Source organism: Tachysurus vachellii, chromosome 13, assembly GCF_030014155.1.
Source record: "Tachysurus vachellii isolate PV-2020 chromosome 13, HZAU_Pvac_v1, whole genome shotgun sequence".
Lineage (NCBI taxonomy): Eukaryota > Metazoa > Chordata > Actinopteri > Siluriformes > Bagridae > Tachysurus > Tachysurus vachellii.
Window position 1 is genome coordinate 16,526,617 of NC_083472.1, and position 19,731 is coordinate 16,546,347.

Here is a 19,731-nt window from a genome sequence, read left to right on the forward strand (position 1 = left end):
AAGACTTTTTTGATGGATTGTCTTTTTATATTTTCCATTTTGAACTGTAGGTGGAGGTGGGCAAAGTAAATTGATTGTCATCCCTGCTGACCCAGATGGATATAATGGGAAGCAGTTAAAAGCAGTGAGCAGCAGTGGGAAGTGCACAATGTATATTGTTCCTCTACAATAGCAAATTGACAACTCCATTACCACCTGATGCAAAAGAGTTTAAAAAAGTGTCCAAAGCCCAGTGTACAGTGTGCAGCCAAATGGTTCCTCTTAAGTTCCCTCCAATACATACATACACTTAAGTGCTCTAAGATGAAACATGGATTTGTGCACCTGAAGTGATGTAAGTCTAAAATGGTAATCACCAATGAGGAAAATGTCCTCTGAAAACACAAGGTTGGTCATATTCTGTTTCATTTCTAGGAAATTGAGAAGTCACCAGAAGCAGACAATTTAAATTCTATTGACATTTAGACAGAGGTGTGTTTATGTTTTGCAACATTTATATTTCTAACACCTGAAAGCTATATTCCTCAGGAAGGTGACAAGTATGTTTATCTAATTATTTATCTATGTTTGTATTTAACAATATACAAACAATAACAATTTACAAACAAAAGTTTGTACCAGGGAAAAAGATGACGGTATTTCTGACCATTTTTATTCCTTAGGGGACATGTTACACACATAAGAAATAACCATAATGAACTTATTCCAAGACCTCCTACAGGAAATTGAGAATAGTGGTATGTATATTTTCATGGGCCAGTGTACTTTTTAATGTCTGCTTATCTTGTTTTTATTCTAACGTATGTTTTTCCTGTTTTTAAGAAGGTGAAGGTACAGAACAAATGAATGCTGGTAAAGTTATGCAGTATATGACAGTTATGCAGTATGAGACACAAGTCTATTCTTCCATGTGACCAGAAAGACTTGAACATCACTGAAGTTCAATCACAACTGTGACACACATCATACTATGTGTTTTGTGACTGTAAGTGGATGTACAATGCAATGCAAAACGACAATTACAATTCCTACAGCTCACCTTATGATGCTGGATGAATTTATAAACTTTATTCTTCATTTCACTTTATGCAGTTAGCTTCTCTATGTCATTTTATTAGCATTGTTAAAGTACATCTGTGTAACAATTTCAAATCAGTTTAAACAATTTTCAAATCAGTAAACTTGTTAATTTTTAATTTTCAAATTACTTCAATGTACAAAACGTAAAATAAATGTTTAAAATGGTCTTAGATAGGTCTGTGTGTATTTAATTGACTTTCATATTATTAACATATATTGAATATATAAATATCTCTGCCATAACAGTCAGATGTTGCAAGTAAATTAAACATGGATTTTACGGTTTCCATCAGAGCAGGAATAGAGGAACTTGAACTCCAGCAGCTTCATCTGTCACACAATCAAATGTCTCCCAGTCTGTTCCAAACAATTCCAGATTCTTAAATGAATACAGAAAATACATCATGAAAGAGCATAGTTTGACTACAACTCAAGCATAGAAAATCAAACAAAAATCAAACCTGCAGATTGTCTTTAGTTGCATCAGATGAGTTGTGTATGTGTCCTGTTATCCACAGCTGGTTACGGGTGATCCCACTTTCAGACTGTAATGGGTGATTGTCCCAGCCTTCAGAAAAGGTGTGGAGGTCATGCTCCAGATGAGGGAGAAACACGTAATGTGCACAAAGCAGGTACAGAGAATTTGATAAATCCAACAATCCAATTGTTGGATCCAACAATCTTCCTCAAGGCTGTGAAATATCTTATAATACAGCTGAGTAACATTAAGCCAGACATCTCACCACACACATTCAATTCTAAAGAATACAAAATGTGGCAATAAAAAATTATAATCCGACAGTGTAACATCCTATTTTGTTGAAATATACTATAAATATTAAGCTTTGTTAAATATTACCTTTGGTTATGTACGCTTTTTACAGCAATAAGGCTTCCTCTTCTGATCCCTTTCTTATGACACATGGTGTCTTCTATTGCCATATTTTCCACTCCATTACCCCTTACTCTCAAAAAGAGGAAAAGACAGAGAGGTAAAATCTATATGGCAGCCATGGCATGAAGAAGATACAAACATATTCACTACATACAGTATAACTAGATACTAGATACAAACATATAACTACACAAGGGGGAGGGAAGCAGAAATTACTTTCTCTTACCTTGAAGGCCATCCATGCTTTTGCACAAACTGGAGAAAGAATGACAGGGCAGGGCTTGAACGGTTGTTTGTTGCTGGTTCCAAGTACATGATCTATACAAAGATAAAGAATAAAAAGAATCCAATTATTATCTGACCTACATTAATTCTTTATATCACATACTCTATCTATCTATCTATCTATCTATCTATCTCATTGTAAAATATAAAACTATATACATTTTCGACTGAAACGTAATCATAAATGTAAATAAATGTGTTTAACCGATCATGAGAATCCATCTATCCCACCAAATATGATGATATGTTCCTTGAAAACAAAACCTGAGGAACAATCACTTTATGAGCTTATGATGTATCAATGTGGACTACGGACAATGGACCTTGTACACAATATGACCTCCTGACCCTACACTCCAGTTGTGTCATCCTCTGGGACACAACTCTGAATTGAGCATCAGGGGCATCCACTCTGTGAATTGAGTCTTTTATGTGGTTCCATTGAACTCTATGTCCGTCTGCCTGCAGGCAACATTTTATCATCCTGTATACAGCGTTTGATAATGTTTTTTGTAGTAAAAATGGCATTATCCAATCCATGGTCAGATATGGTGCTGTATGTACTTTTTGTAAAGAAACCTAGTTCATGCATTCAGCAGATTGTTAACTGGCTTATTCCTAAAGTGTTTGCAATAAAAGAAACTGGTATAGACATCTCAAGAGCCAGGACAGCAGTACCTCAGAAATGGTAAACCTGGGTCGATCTCGTCTACCGCCAAATTCCCTAATGAAAACTGGGGCCACATCTTGGGAAAGACCTGAATGTGTTTTATGTTGTAGATCCATGAGAGTCTCCTAAATATCATTTAGCACATCACAGACAGTGGAGACTGATGACAAAATAAACACTTCTTGATTAATGACGTGCTGGAAATAGTCCAAGTCCAGATGCCCATGTAAAACACCACCTATTCTTGACCTGAGTCACTCGACCAAATGCGCCATCAAAGGTCCCTGTAAGTCACATTACAATCATGTTACTATTATTCAGCCAACAGCCTCTCTGTTATTCGTGATAAATAACACTTAATCATGTCCCAATTAATAAAAAATTGGACTGTTGATCTGCCATTTTGGCACTAGAGTTTAGGGCAGATGCAGGGCACATGTGCACTTGTGTGGAATCTTCCTTCAGATAACTCCAGTTTTGATGGAGTGTACACTCACTGTTCAATTAATTAGGATCACCTGTACACCTCCATGCAGTTATCTAATCGGCCAATAGTGCAGCATCAGCACTGTGCAAAAAAGTATGCAGATACAGAAACTGGTCAGTTAAAGTATGGAAAAAGATACTCAAATCAGGTACCATTATCTATGGATAAAGATGAAGGGATAAATTACGTATGGATAATGGTACATCTGGAAGTTTGAACATTAACAAAAGCTCTCAGCCTGTATCTGCAGGATTTTTTTCCTTGGTGCTAATGCCAAATGATGAGAGCTTTTTCAGCTTTTTTTAAACATGTTATTTATTTCCGTGATGTTCCATCTTTTCATTTAAACAAACCACAAAGAAACTTTTTTTTTATTTAAAACAATGCTTTAATGAACTGTCCCCTTCAATAATACAGTTCTTCAAAAAAAATTGGCATATTCTATTTGCTCATAAAATAGAAAAAAGTGTACACTATTAAGACAAGCTGAGAATAAGATAAAGGTCCAGTAAGTAATACTTATCTTGAACAATAATAATTACAATGAATATAGTTAGTATTGGGACCTCACATTTAACAAATGGTGCATACATTATTACCTTAAATGACACTTTAATGAAATTTCATTACTGACATACTAAGGATTTATTACCGACATTACGCTTGATTTTTAGGGAGCTACTAAGAAATTACTAATTCAGTACAAGAAATGAAACTAAACCCAACATTGAATCTTTATATTCTCATACTTTGTGTACCTTTAATGGTCTCCAAAATCAAACACTGAAATACATAAACAAACATATCTTCTGACACAAAATAGCAAGCTAAAGCACTAATGACTAAGAGAGACAAAATGTTTACTACCTACAGTAGCCCTTTAACATTATTTAACAGGGAACATCTTTTTAACTGAAATATAAATTCACAATTTAATCTGTGAAAAAATGCAGCCACTGTTAATTCACCTGCTTTATGGCACATCATGAATGAATACCACCATACAAATGTATACAATTAAAAAGACAGTAGAATTCTTTTCCAACTTTACAGAGGATTGCAGGCAATTGCACTATCCACAGTTGTAAGACGTTCTCACAGTCTGTAATATACAGGAGCAGGTGTCACCCAAATGGGTTCTCTAATTTGAATGGGAGATTGATGAGTAATATGAAAATGTAAAATTATAGGATTGAAAGCAGAAGGTTAGAAACAAAACAGTATCAGGCAATTGAAGATTATGTGGCTACTGCTGCTCCTTTTTGGCTAGAGCCTCTGCTTCCTGAAAATAAGCAAATACAGTATATTAGTTTAAGCAAACAATAAGAACCAAAAGATTTGTACAAGGTTTACCCACAACATTGCTGCTATTCTGCAACATGAATCAGACAGACAATTGTCAGCCCCTGCAAATGATTTCACATACAGTTAACTCCAGAATAACTGCCACCCTTCAAGCACATGGACAAGAAATGTTGTATAAAAGAAACTTTACACAGACTGATTTAAATTGCATAAAATTGCATTTTCACAACTTATTCAGTAAAAATGGGATTCAAACTTAAAAACAGTTTAATATAGTCCTTTCAAAAATTACTTGCATAAAGTAGAAAAAAGCAAAATATAATATTATAAAGCTGCCACATCCAGCTACCACATTCATGACCATAACTAAATTGGGTGCATAATCTGTTTTTATTGGGCAGGGAAAGAGGTAAGGTAAAAAGATAAAAGGGAATGACATATCAACCAATAAAATATCCTGTTCCTTTGACAATGGTTAAAAAGCTTCATCATGGTGGTTTATGAGGGGGAATGCGAAATAAAATGTGTATATTCTGATTCACCCAGTTCAGTTCCTCAGAAGGCTGCTAGGGAAGGCTATAGCATCAAAAGGGAGCTTTAGGAAAACTATTCCTCAAGCTCCAGATTGTGACACTGACATAAGATCAGTTGTTATGAGAGGGGAGCTTGGGCTAGACATTTGGAACAAAGCCAGTGATTCTGGGCCCACTCAAGCATACTGCTGGCCTTTAGTAGGGGCAGCTTAATTAACATTGAGGCTGCTGGGAATTTGACAGAGCCATTACTCTGTAGGGTTGCACCTAACTTGCCAAATCCAGTAGGGTGGCCATATTCTGTCCTGTTACTGTTATTTGCTTGAGTTACATTCCATTGTATGGGGTTTGTTAATCCTATGAAAAATGGTAATAGACAGCCCTTTTTATAGTCCTCTTCATATAATTCATATTTAGCCCAAAATGCTTACCTTAGAACCTGGTGGAGCAGTCAAGCCTAGAAAAGCATACACAGCATTCTCTTCTCGTGCATCAAAAAAAGCCTCATAATTCTGTGGAAAGGGAGACGTTTCAATTTACATGAAATCATGAGACAAAAATCTGTTCAATTATAAAGCAAAGACAATTAATGAGTAATAATAATTATTATCCACTGAGGCACAGACAGCACCAGGAGTTGATTTAAACTCTGTAGGTATGGGTAACCCATTTTCATCATGATTAGCACACTAACAGTGACTGGAAATATGACTGACCCCACAGTATCTCTCCTCGTTAAATATCTGAGGTGGGAGGGGATTCCCTGTGGCTGGTCGGGAATCCACTGGTACATTTTCCCGCATCCATTTCCTGTTCTCTTCATTGGCTGCAATGTCACATTCCTCAAAATCGATCTTATTGGCTGCCAGGAACCCCATGACATCCTGTTGCTGTTTCTTGATCTAATAGGAAAGACGAGGAATGAAGATTAGCTTCAACAGTTTTGTACCAATCTGAAACCACATTTCGATGTCCAGTGGTATTGAAGTCTACCATTTAAAATTTCTACCCACTTAAATTTAAATAAAATTTAAATAAAGAAAGCAAAACTTTATGTAAAGAAACATTTGGTTTCTGCCTCGGGTTTCATCTGTGAAGACTTCATTTGTTAAAGCTGAAGAAAACAGAGGAAAATTGATCCGAGCTTTTACAAGCATTAGGCATAGCAAATACAACAATTTGGAAGGTTTTGGAAAAGAAAGAAACCACTGGTCTACTAAAAACTGGATATCAACCACGGTCAAGGAAAACAACAAAAGTTCTGGAACCAAGATTAACCTATATCAAAGTAATGGAAAGGAAAAGTGTGGAGTGTGAACAGGCCTGGCAAAGCAAAAGAGATACTGTATGCAACTAAATATTCCCATTATAAATATTCCCTAAATATTCCCATTTTAATCCCATAAAAAAAAATATATATATATTCATCTCTCATCTCATATTTCTCAGAGTATATTGTAGAGTGTACATGTATACACCCATCAGCCCCAACATTAAAAGCACATTAATTGCCTTGGTGCTAGGTTCAACAGTACACCTTTTTTGAGTATATGGATCAGAGCTGTTACAGCACCACAAGGGAGACCTTATTGGTCAAGGGGATTTAATGTTGTGTTGTGTTGTGTGTATATGAGAGAGAGAGAGAGAGAGAGAGAGAGAGAGAGAGAGAGAGAGAGAGAGAGAGAAATTAAAGTTTAAAAAATGACAACTGCTAAATAGTAAAATGTTTTAGATAGAGATAAATGTGTTTGGTAGTCAGTTTTGCAAGTTCACGTTACAATTACAACCTGTAGGAAGAGCTACTAAAATTAGCAAGTTCTTTGTATAAACATATGCTAGCATGACTAACTAAAAGAACAGTACCCTAGAATGTCGATACCACACAGTAGCATGAACTGATCTACCAAAATGATACCCTAGGTCATTTATCATGAGCATAAAGTGTACTGCTCGCATTCAACCACTTAGTATAAACTACTGGATGCAGCAGATAGCTACACTTAATTCATATCAATATTTTGCTGCCAATTCTACACTATATAACCAAGCACCTGACCATCATACCCATTGTGTACATTCCTTAAACGGTTCTCATTGCCAAGAATACATTTTTCTGCTGTAGAATTAGGTTTTCTCTTTTACATTAATTAAAAAACTAAATTGAATTAAGTGAATTAAAAACATTAATTGAACTAAGCAGCTTTGCTGAGCCTGGAGTAGAAGAATTCACTTGGCTTGTACCAGAGCTCACTCAACAAGCATGGGATGAATTTAAACAGCAAATGCATACCAGACCATCTCTCCTGACATCAGTACTTGACCACACTAATATTCTTGTGTGTGAACATGCAAATCCCCACAGTCACGCTCCAAAATCTAGTAGAAAACCTTCTCAGAAGTGCAGCAGAGGAGGAAAATAGCAGCAAAGGATGATGAATGCCATATTAATGCCCAAGCACATATGGGTGCAATTGTCAGATGTCTGTATACTTTTGGCTGTGTAGTGTATGCACCGGTTAACGTATATTTGGACAATAAACCAGCAGTTACATCAACCACCAGGTAAAAAGGAGGCCAGATGGTGCTCTTCAGATGGAAAAAGCAAGGCTGAACTCAAATATTGCAATGCAATATTGTATGTTGTTCAGTGGTCGCCCAGGATACCCAACTGAGGATGATGAGATCCAACTTTGTGTCTGAGTAGCATGCCTTGTGGCATTCCTCTTAATCCAGAGCCACTTGAGATACATGGGATTGTTTTGGATAGTACCATAGAGACCAAGGTAATGGCTTTGAACTGCAACTTTCATGATTAGTATTACACTCAAGCATTCATCATTAAACAACTGACAACTTCAACAGAAAAGACTTAATGTTTAAACTATAATGAATTCAGTGTTTATACTGATGCTCATATTCATAAATTGGTCAAAAAAATGCACTTGACTATATAGTGTACAGTTATCAATTGCACTATACATTTACAGCATTACCAGATGCCCTTACCCAGAGCAACTTACATTTACATTTAAGGGCCTTGCTCAAGGGGCCAGCAGTGGTAACTTGGTGGTCCTGGGAATCAAATTCTCAACCTTCTGATTCGTAGTCCAATGCCTTAACCACTGAGCTACCACTATCACTAAGTGATATATATATGCTCACTACACTGTGCAATGATTAGGATGGGTTCTCTTTTGAGTCTTCCTTATCCTCTCATGGTGTTGCTCTAGCTTCTGTTGCCACTAGGGATAAAAATAAATTTCATTTAAAATATTGTAAATTATATTTTTAAAGCTTCATTGAGACAATGTTAAAAGTACTATACAAATAATGAACTTCGTCAGTTGAAGCTTGACTTAGGGTCTGAGACCTCTCCTTTGAAAAAATCTACAACTTTTGTCACTCACAGGTTCTTGCATCATGGAATAACTGTATAAATGGTTTCATCACCTGGTCATGCCTGAGCGATAATCACCTTCTCCCAGTCTTTCTGGCAGCTACAAAGGATGCACTTAATCTTGTTTTTCTTGTAGTCAATGAGCCTACCAGTTTGCTCTGGCAGACTTTCCTCAGCATCCTTGGCCTTCCACATCCTGCCTGTCTTCACCTCAGTTCAGTCTTAAGAGGCCATAGGGTCACGGTCCTCTCTGTATTATATGCTGCTCAATTTTCTTGGGAGTCCCAAGGTCATACATTAAGTGCTTTGATGGGTGTTTGTCAGGGCTCAGATTTGGTTACAGGTTGCCTGCTGTCTTACTCAGCTAAATTCACAACCATGTTCATTGCTGGGTAGAAGAGGATATCAGAGTGCATCCTGTGATCATTACCATATCGCTTTGAGAGGGTAACAATGTCACTGTCAATCAGGATAATTTTAGGCTAAAATCTGTGTTAAAATCCAGGATGAGGTCGATGATATTTCTTGGGACATGGTGGTGTTCCAGGACTACACATGCTTTTTAGGTCCAGCCAGAACACTAAGATCCCACCCATTCTCCCTTGCCTTTTTTTTTTTTTTTTTTTCTTTTATTTTTACACACAGAACTGTCATTTTAATTATTCCTAAGAATACAATCAAGAAAGATGCTGGCCAATGATAGTAAATAATAGAAATAACCTGGAATAATTGTTATTATTTCATATTATATTAATAACATATTACATATTTGCTAATGGTAATAAGCTAATAGCAGAATAACTAATAATAAAAAATTTATTTACAAATAAACAGTAAACATTTTGTGACTGAATAAGTATTCATACCCAATGCTGTGTAATCTTGAAATTAATCTCATAATTAGCCTAGCTGAATACAGTCTATATGTGTAGTGTGGTCTAATCATAAATACACCTGTACATCAAAGGGCTCAAGGTCTGTTAGAAAACATTTAGAAAAAAACGGAATCCCAAGGAGCTAAAATAAACATGTTCGAACAAAGTTCTGTAAAAAATATCAAATCAATGTATCTTGAACATTTAGAAGAACCCACTAAATCCATTATTTTAAAAAACAAACAAACAAACAAAAAATAAACTATGCATGGCACAACTATGCCAAGAGGAGGCTGTCTACCAAAAGTGAGTAATCTAGTAAGGAGAGTATTAATTATTTTGCACCTTCAAATGTTAGGCATATTGTGTAAACGAAATGGAAAATTTAAATTTTAGGTTGTAACACAAAATATGCCAAATGTCATACATGCACACATACATAAATGCATACATACATACACACACACATAAATGCATACATACAAACAAACAAACATACAAACAATAACCTGATCAGATAAATTCAGCTGACAGTCTGAAGACAGAGCATAAGCAGAGCATAAGCAGGTCTGATGAGAAATAGAGAAGAGTGACCCTAGAAGGGGAGACTGCAACCACCAGATCTTTTGGGACTAGGCTAAGGGAGGAGTCAGTTTAATACAAACCAAATAAGGTCTGTTGTGGAAAGGTTAGCAATATCTTGCTTCTAAATAACCGAATGCCACCAGACTGAGACATTTAGTGTGAGCAGGATAACAGAATTCAGAGGTTCAACCATTTGAATAATCTACAGTAATTGTGTTCATAAATCTGTTAGCAAGCAGATACATGAGCATCACAACACAAAAGAAGTGTTTCAGCATAAAAAAAAGCTTCATTTGTTACAAATCTGTTAATTTGAACTGATCCCTATTTGCCTTGCAAAAGGATGTCGGAGTTGAGATCACTGAGGAAACACCAAATGACAGCTGTGTTAGTCCTTAGATGGTTGTAGAATGTCTGGAAATGGGTTGCAGCATGAATCAGTTGTTGCTCAAGCTCATGCACTCCTTAGAGAATCTAAGAGGATAGCAGCAATCTACCATAAGGCCTCAGGCTTTGGGTGCAACCACTCACAAAATAACCCATTTTACTTATTCCAAGATGAACCAAATTTGCCAAGAAGACCCAAAATACATTTTAACATTTCAAAATGTTGTTTTAACATGTCTTCTTGTTCATATTATCTCTCGCACATGAGTAGCAATAAACAATCTCCACAACTCCCCTTTTATCTTTTACATCTTACGGCATACTAGAAACCAAGTGAGATATGAGCCAAAATATACTAAGCATACCTAAGCATAATTCCAACAACACCAAAACAAACTATGCAATATAAAATTTCAGTCAATTGCTGTGGTAAGCACTAGGGCTGCACGATTTAGGGAAAATGTCATATTGCGATTATTGAGGTCAATATTGCGATTGCGATAGCGATATAATAAACAAATGGTATCATGAGTCAACTTGCTTGGTTCTCAAGGAAAATGCACACAGATTACTGATAATCACAAAAGTATCAGTGAGAAGTTGAGAACACACGTTTAAACAGTGCATACACTCGAACTTGACTGCACATCACATTTTTTACTTTATTGATACTGCTTTTAATCGTAATGCAAAGACCGGTCATCGGGACATAAGCTGTCATGTAGAATAAAAGAGCCTGCGCAGCGACAGGAAATATAATTTAACACAAAAAGCCTAGACGGTGGACTTGCGCTCAAGATTTTTTATTTATTTATTTATTTTGAGCGCCGTGTGGACGAATTCTTTCTACGCACACACTATTTTATTTCTTGCTAACAGACCGCTGCGAACTATATATATATATATATATATATATATATATAACACACCGTTGCCATGAAAAACAGAGCGTTGCCATAGACACACAGGATTCTAACCGTAGAGACGGAACGCACTATTTTCTTTAGAGGAAGCAATACAATAGTTTTTAAATCAATAAACTCCTTTTTAAAAATCATCATTTTGTGTCAAATTATTGATTTATTTGGTAGGTAGCAATATAATAAGCGGGATCCGCTTCGCGGACCTGTAACTTGAGCAACAGCGCGAAGCCGCAAACTCGTGCTGAATATTTTAAAGGCGTAACAGCTGATGAAAAAGCAGAGACAATTGTAGACGAAAATGAAGAGATTTTATCTTAGTTTTTATTTTATACAAAACATTTTCGTCTCGTCTTTTTTCGTCAACAATAATGCATGTTAATTTAGCCTTAGTCAGCGTTTTTGGACAGTGGTGCAGTCTTGTCATCGTCTCGTCTTAGTCATGAAAAAAAGGTTGTTGACGAACATATTTCGTCTCGTCTTGTCTGAAGAAATTAACAGTACAGTTCAGTGTCCGTCTGCTCGGTATCCATCTTCACCTGTTCCGCGCTGCACACCGGAAAAAGTCGCGACATGACCATACGTGCCACACGTGCCACTGCCTAAACTGAAACTCACTGGTCTTTTTTTTTATTAGCGGATAGCGGTGTAGTGTATGAAATAGGCAAACAGCTTTCAAAGAGAATGGGTTGTCATGTCCACACATGCATTTATTTATTATTTATTTATTTCATAAAATCGCAGCATTTTGCGTCATATAATCGCACAGGCTTGATATCGCGATTGCGATATGATTAATCGTGCAGCACTAGTAAGCACCATTCTGACATTGCCAAAGCAGTATGTTCTACTATTCCAATAGTGCTATTTAAAAGGTCTATAATCTTACAATGTTAAAGATTGATTAATGCCATGATTACTCCCACATAACAGTGTTTTGTCAGTTTATTACTGTATCCATCATCCATATCACATAAGATAACAGCAGGCATTTTGAAATAGTTTTATTTCAGTATTGGCTCTGACTGAGACACTTAAACTGCAAGTGCCATCTGTTGAACTGTTAGAGGTACAGGAATAAAACTGAACCAATATCAATATATCCTCTGTAATTGCTTGCAGTATTGACCCTCAGTACTATTAAGTCTCATATCAATAGCAGGACAAAAAAAACTAAACCATTTTAAATTATATGGGAACTTTCTGAAGAATGTGTTCATTAAAGTGTAATTTGAGTTAATACATGTTACAAATTCCAATATCATTATCATTCTAATAAATATTTCTGCAATAATGAAAATAAATATCAAACTTTTCTTATGGGTTGGTTCTTAATCATAATCATTAAGAATCGTGGGAGCTGCATTAGGAAGAGTAAATAAGCAATAAACTGTAAAATTTCCCATTTAATGTCAGACATAACAGTAACATAAAAGCAAAAGTAGGACTAATATGAAATCGATATATCAATGGGAAGACAGCAACCATTTAAATAAACATTTAATAGAAAACTAACAAACACACTAGAAACATTTTGCCCTGTGAACAGTTCTAATTATCAAAATAGTGATTGTATATTTGGCTTAATTTAACATGGCATCCACTTTAAACTCAAAAAAGCTTGTCTTTTAGCTACTGTCAGCCATTCAGTCAACAGTGCCCATGTTAACCCGAATACTGACAACACAATAGCTAATAACAAATTTCAACAAAGTTTAAAATACAAACTGTTAGACACCTTGATTTACAAAAGTTTGAAATACAAAGTTGCAAAACAAAATTCTCTCCTTACCAAGTAAACATCATAAGCTTGATTAGTTTACAAATATAGACTAGACAGTGAAGGTAAATTCTGTATAAACTAATATAGTACATTACATTACTACATAAAGCTGCTTAATTATGAATCTACCTAAGCATCTGTTGTAGAAGCCTCTCCATTTGACAATTGTGTAGTCAAAACATTTTTGTTCATGTGGTCAATGTTTGTTCATTTTGAATATCTTACTATTATACAGCCATTTAATCATGCTAGGAGACTAGCTTGATAATTAGCGAACACAAAGTAGGTAATGCCAGATGTCCAATAGATGGCTTGTATAGTTTGCCTAAAAGCAAATTCCCAATTTTGCATATGCCTTACAGCAGAATTAGAAACAGTTCTTTGCTTACATTTAATTTGTTTTAGTCATGGCTGCCAAAATAAGTAGCCAATGTTAACATAAAACTAACTTCTTTAATTCAAATAATGGTAAGCCTGAAAACCAATGAAAGCTTATACACCAAACAAGCAAGGTTTTAAATAATATAATCACTCTGAAATCAAAACACAAAACAGCAGTTCTACAGACAAAGCTCAGCTGTGTTTAATAAGTCCATTCTGGAGTACTGTAGTTTGCATAACCATGACATAATTGTTAGATATCCTAACATAAATGCTGGCAAAGCAACTTCAACTATCTATTCTAATGCTACAGGACTGATTCCATTTAACCATAGCACTTTAACCCCATTATCATACTGTAAGTGTGAGTTTGTTCTGGGGTAGCACAAATATGTATGCATATTGTATACATGAGAGTTATCAATAAAGTCCCTTAAGATGCGAGCTGATGAACAATGCATAATGGAAAGCATCATATCTCTCAGTATTAAGTCATGTTGTCATCTTTAATTGCTTATTCTAGTAACACAGTTGGCAATGTTAGTATGTTACAATGAGGGCAGTGTGTTCATATTAAGATACAGATTTACCATACAGGTTCTTTACCCGAGAGACTATTTTATACTGTTCACACAGCATATCCAGAAATGATAAATTTGAAAAACACCACAGATAAAGCATGCAAAGGTCAAATTTCATCCAATATTTTCATCCATTTCCTGATTGCCATGTTTGAAATTAGGCCACACAAAACATTCCATCTGGACAACTCAATAGGGCTTGGAGCTTAACACAGATAGTTAACTGACCAAACTATGAGGAGCTAGCTAAACTCGTCACGTCTGAAGCCTGGGGTAGCAGGTCACTGTAGTATACCAATTTGTATAATAGCATATACAAATACTTTCTCTTGGTTTATTATTTTTAAGTTTTTTTTTGTGATCCCAGGTGACAATCATGATCACGCTGAAACGATAAGAAAGCAGTTCTTTCCCTAAAAAAGCTGCTACAACGCCATATTTATAGCAACATTGCAGCTATGTTGCCATTACTGCATATAAACTGATACATACCCACTTTGACAGATCAGGAAGTGCTTGCATCACTATGTATCTCTTCAATACCATATATAGAGCTATTTACTCGCTACTTCCTTTACTGTTTAAAAAGAAAATGAGTAATTTTGAACAGCGTCCTGGCCTGCTACTCATCAATAAATATGTGCACGCTTTACGATGAATAAAAGAAAAAACTATAAATATTTGAAAATCAGCCACTTTGTGCAGCTGTGCGCTCCAGGAAAGATTTTCAGCTTTTGAGCTACAACCTGATATCATGCATGGACGCTAGCTGCTGGTTCACCCGCACAACATTCAAACGCTGCAAGAAAAGGTTCAAGTTCCTTCCACAAGTCATTGGCATCATGAATACACGACTCTGAAGCTTACTGAGGTTGATCCGGATGACGACGCGATGTAAACTTTGATCACCATCTTGCTCGAAATACCTCGCGACGTGGAATAGAGAGAGGGAGCGAGAGAGAGAGAGCTTTGGAGGCTGCTGAAACGTGACAGACTGCGTCCTTTCCTCCTCAAAACTGTAGACTAGTGTTCTTGCCGACGGAAGAGTACGTAAGACTTCCCAACTTCCCCGCCTCTCTCTCACCCTCACTCACTCACTCACACACCACTCCTCGTTTGCTAACAACGCCGGAACAATACACTGCTAACGTGTGCAAAACAGAGCACAACAGGCTATATTATACACCTACAAATTACTGCGGTGTTTAAAGCACATGCATAATCTGGATTTCATGTTTTAAATAAGACTGATTGGTTTAATCTGTAAATAACTGAACTAGCTGAACTGAAGCATCATGTTATTATATATCAGCTACTGTTGCCAACCCCTTTAGCTGGCCAGGCTGTAACACGGAAACATTTTCGATATAACTGCTATTATTCAGCATCATAGACACAATACTTTTCTTGTTTTTTTTTTTTTTTTAACAAAATTTCATAATAGTAGGGTAATTATAAATCTCAACCACACAGTTCCTTTCAAAGGTGAATTGAATGGTAAAGCCATTTTGCTGTGTACTGAAGTCATTTGTATTCGAGAACAAAGGATGAATATGAGAAAATAGATAATAATTCAGCTTTTCTCTTCTAGTATTTACACCTAAATGTAAAAAATATATTTAAAATTTACTGCCGGGGCCGGGGGGAGCAGCCATTTTGAAGCTGAGGAAAGTGGAAATATCCATTAGTGCTATTGCACAAGTACTAGGCATAACCAATATGGAATGTCTATAAAAAAATTACACTGGTATTCCCCCGGAAGAGCTGGAGGAAGTGTCTGGGGAGAGGGAAGTCTGGGCGTCCTTGCTTAGACTGCTGCCCCCGCGACCCGGCCCCGGATAAGCGGTAGAAAATGGATGGATGGATGGATGGATGGATGGATGGATATTAACAAGCAGACAGGAATTAAATGGGTCAGCCACAGAAGTAACCACCACAGATCAGAGGAGAAGGTATTACAATTCACCATTCAAAGAAGATTTTGAAAGCAGAAAGACAAAAGTCATACCACAAGAGACAAACCATTCATCATATGTAATAATTGGAAGGTCAGATTGGAATTGGCAAAGAAATACATAGTTGAGCCACAAGAGTTCTGAAACCTTTAGATTAACCTCTGCAGTGATCATTCTCTGAATTCAGATTTTCCACTTTCATTTCCTTATATTTAGATAGCGATGTGCTAAACTACTTGTTTAAACCATGAGATGTTTGGTGTCAGACCACAACAAATAAATCTTGAAGTAACACTTAATATTTGGTTGCATCAGTAACTTGAATCACACCTTCCTTCAGTTGTTTTGGTGGGTTTCTCACCATTTCTTTCCTTCTGTAGGTAATGTGTTTCACCTCAATTGAGATAAGGGACACTGATTGACGAGGTCACTCTAAAATCTTTCATTTATTTCCCATGATTAAGTGTTGTGTTGTATTGGCAGTGTGCTTTGGGTCATTGTCTTACTGTTATAAAGCTACTGCCCATTAGACTGGATGAACTTCTCTGGAAACTGGTGAACAGAATGCATTCTTTAGATAATAATCCTTTATCATGATAAAGATGCTTCAGCTTAAGCTCAAACATGCTTAAATATATGTTTTTATCATGAGCAGATCCTTTCTGTATCCAGTCTTTTGCCTTTCCATCACTTTGGTAGAGGCTAATCTTGTTTCCAGAACCTTTGGGGCTCATCCCTGTATTTCTATGCAAATACTAGTTTGTCTTTCTGATTGCATCTTGTGGTATGGCCTCTGTGAGTGTTTTTAGACATGTAAACCTGTGTTTTATTCCAAAATGACTGACTTAAATTGTTACAAAGTTGCTCTTTATCCTTGGCATTAGCTTATTATGGCTTTTTAGCTGTAGTCATAATAATTCATCAGCTTGAGCAGGAATTGAGAATTCATTCAAACAACATTGTTTCAATTCACCAGTTTTGGAGAAAAGCCAATATACATAATTTTTCATTTCATTCTTTGTTTTGAATTGCCATGAGCTATTCACCCACATAATTATTTGTCACCATAGATCTAAAAGACATCTTAACAAGATTCATGTTGTCTACATATAAGTATCAGGAAATTAAATTCTAAATTGTCTCAAGTTTATATGTTGATCTCTGAACTTAAATGTCTTCAATGTAAAGCAAGAACAAAATAATTCAGAGGATACTGTATTTACAGAATGAATCACATTCATGGTATCTTTACCTGTATTGATTTCTTTCTGATTGATAATAGATTACTTCCTTCATTATCTGTATGCAAATACAATGCCATTGTAATATCAGATTATGCTTCAATTACAAGTTCCACCTGTGAACCAGTGTATAAGTACTCACATACTTGTGAATGAGGACTTTGTTAACTTTGTGTAACAGCAAATTGATTTTTTCATTAGCCTTAACACAGCTCCTGAAATACAATATCTGCCTTTATACTCTGGGATACCTTAAAGTATATACTAGGGGGATAATTTCAAAATATATGAAAACAGATTACAAGAGATAAATTGTCCGATTTGACACAATGCATATCTCAGTTAGATAACATATATTTGACTACCTAATTCCCAAATATACATAAGGAGCATCAGTCTTTACAAGCAGAGTTTGACTTGTTATGACTAGAACCCACTCTCCCAACCAGTGTCTCTACAGATCAAACAGGGTTTTATTTTTCTCAAACAGGGTATTATTTTTCTCATATCAGGCATTTTTGTATTACAATTTATATTGCTCCAACGACTGATACTCATGAGACTTTGATATCATTAGATGCTGAGAAAGCTTTTGACTGAGTGGAGTTACCTCTTTTACACTTTAGAAACATTTGGTTTTTAGGAAGAACTGGATTTCTTGGATTAAGCTTTAGTATTTCTCACCATACACCTCTGTCAGGACAAATAACACCCACTCTCAATACTTTCGCCTTTACAGATCAACAAGTCAGGGCTGCCCATTATTTATTTGCTGTTACGATTGAACCTCTCTCAATAGCTATTCTAATAATCAAATCACTGGCATACTTAGAAATGGCATAGAGGTGAAGGTGATCTTTATTGTATGTTTCTAATCTGCCTGTTTCTGTTAGAAACCACCCTTACTACTCTTTAAACATTTGATCAGATATTTTAATACAAACTTAATTTAAACAAAAAAGTATTTCATATTAATATTGCTGCTAACTATACTTTACATCAGTGGTCCCCAACCCCCGGGCCGCGTACCGGTACCGGTCCGTGGATCAAATGGTACCGGACCGCCCAATGAACATTATTTTATAAATGTTCATTATGTTTTATAAATATAAATTATTTCCATTTTATTTACTGTGGTGTATTTCTCTCGGGTTTTTTGCGACTTTCCATAGACGAGAGGTTAACCGGGAGCTGAGAGACGTCACCTAAAGCCGCACCAATACCGTGCATGTGCAAAATATCGGGGCGGTTTTAGGTGACGTCTGGAGCTGAGCGGCTGCAAGCGGCAGTGGCGTTGTAGCTTTAGTGGAGAGAAGGTGTATATCGCTCTTCTCTTTGTTCAGCGGTACTTGCTCATGTTTAACAGTGCTTGGTGTACGTGTATATTGTGTTTGCTCAAATGTAACCCACAAATTAGCAAAAAGGAGTACGAAACTGACGTCGTTAGAAAGTTAGAATCTCTGCCGGTGTTCTGGATTAAATTCATGGCGGAATACCCTGAGATTGCCACCACAGCACTTAAATCCCTATTGCCATTTCCGACATCCTATCTGTGTGAAGCGGGGTTTTCTGCAGTGACAGCAACCAAAACAAAACAACGGAATAAACTGGACATAAGCAACACACTTCGGGTGTCATTTTCTCCTATTACCCCCAGATGGAACCGTCTCGTTGCAAAGAAACAAGCTCAGGGTTCTCATTGATATAGCGTTCTAGTGAGTTAAAATGTTAAATCACTTTCTATTCATTTTTTGGTGTAACTGTATTTTATTTTGAAGGCATGTTTAAATACAATGAAATTTAAATTATTATAACAATCTAAAATATAAAAAATAACCCCCCCCCCCCCCCCAAAAAAAAAAAAAAAAAAAAAAAAAAAAAAAAAAAAAGCGGGGCGCGGGAAAATTATCAATCGTTAACCGGTCCGCGGCGATAAAAAGGTTGGGGACCACTGCTTTACATAACCAACTGTTACCATTTTTTTCAATAATGGGAACTCCTAATGAATTTGGGAATTTTTTTTTCCAGTTGGCTTAGAGAATATATTTCTCACCTTCCTTGGACTAACATAACTCTCAAATTGGGTGTTACAAAGTGTGTCTGTAATTCTAATGTTGTGTTGGCAAATATTTTGTTTTGTTAAAAACCCCAATTAAAAAACATGTATAAAATAAATGCAATACTTTTGCCAAGGCGAATAACTACTTCAGGTCGATATGTCCGAGATGTTCTATTTAGTTTTAAACGACTTCCCAGAGACTGGACAAGTTAGGGAGTGCGAATGATGCCACCTAGAGGCGTCTTCACAGCTCCTCACGCAATAATTGCTTTTTTTTCCATTGTGAATTTGGCTAAAGAAAAAGACCGGCAT

At 36.2% G+C, this 19,731-nt stretch overlaps 1 protein-coding gene across 4 annotated transcripts; it reads right to left on the reverse strand.

Annotated features, from left to right (window-relative positions):
• Window positions 1-3,781: 3,781 nt before the first annotated feature.
• On the reverse strand, window positions 3,782-15,233 carry sh3bgrl (SH3 domain binding glutamate-rich protein like). 4 transcript variants are annotated; one of them, XM_060885191.1, is made up of 4 exons: window positions 15,032-15,233; window positions 5,972-6,157; window positions 5,687-5,767; window positions 3,782-4,699 (listed from the first exon to the last, which is right to left on the reverse strand). In XM_060885191.1, the coding sequence occupies exons 1-4, from the start codon at window positions 15,074-15,076 to the stop codon at window positions 4,664-4,666; spliced, it is 348 nt and encodes a 115-aa protein (XP_060741174.1). In that variant the 5' UTR covers window positions 15,077-15,233; the 3' UTR covers window positions 3,782-4,663. The 4 variants fall into 4 exon arrangements, with proteins under 4 accessions (XP_060741174.1, XP_060741173.1, XP_060741175.1 ...); XM_060885190.1 differs by lacking the exon at window positions 15,032-15,233 and adding an exon at window positions 14,657-14,811; XM_060885192.1 differs by lacking the exon at window positions 15,032-15,233 and adding an exon at window positions 10,037-10,169.
• Between the last annotated feature and the right edge of the window lie 4,498 nt (window positions 15,234-19,731).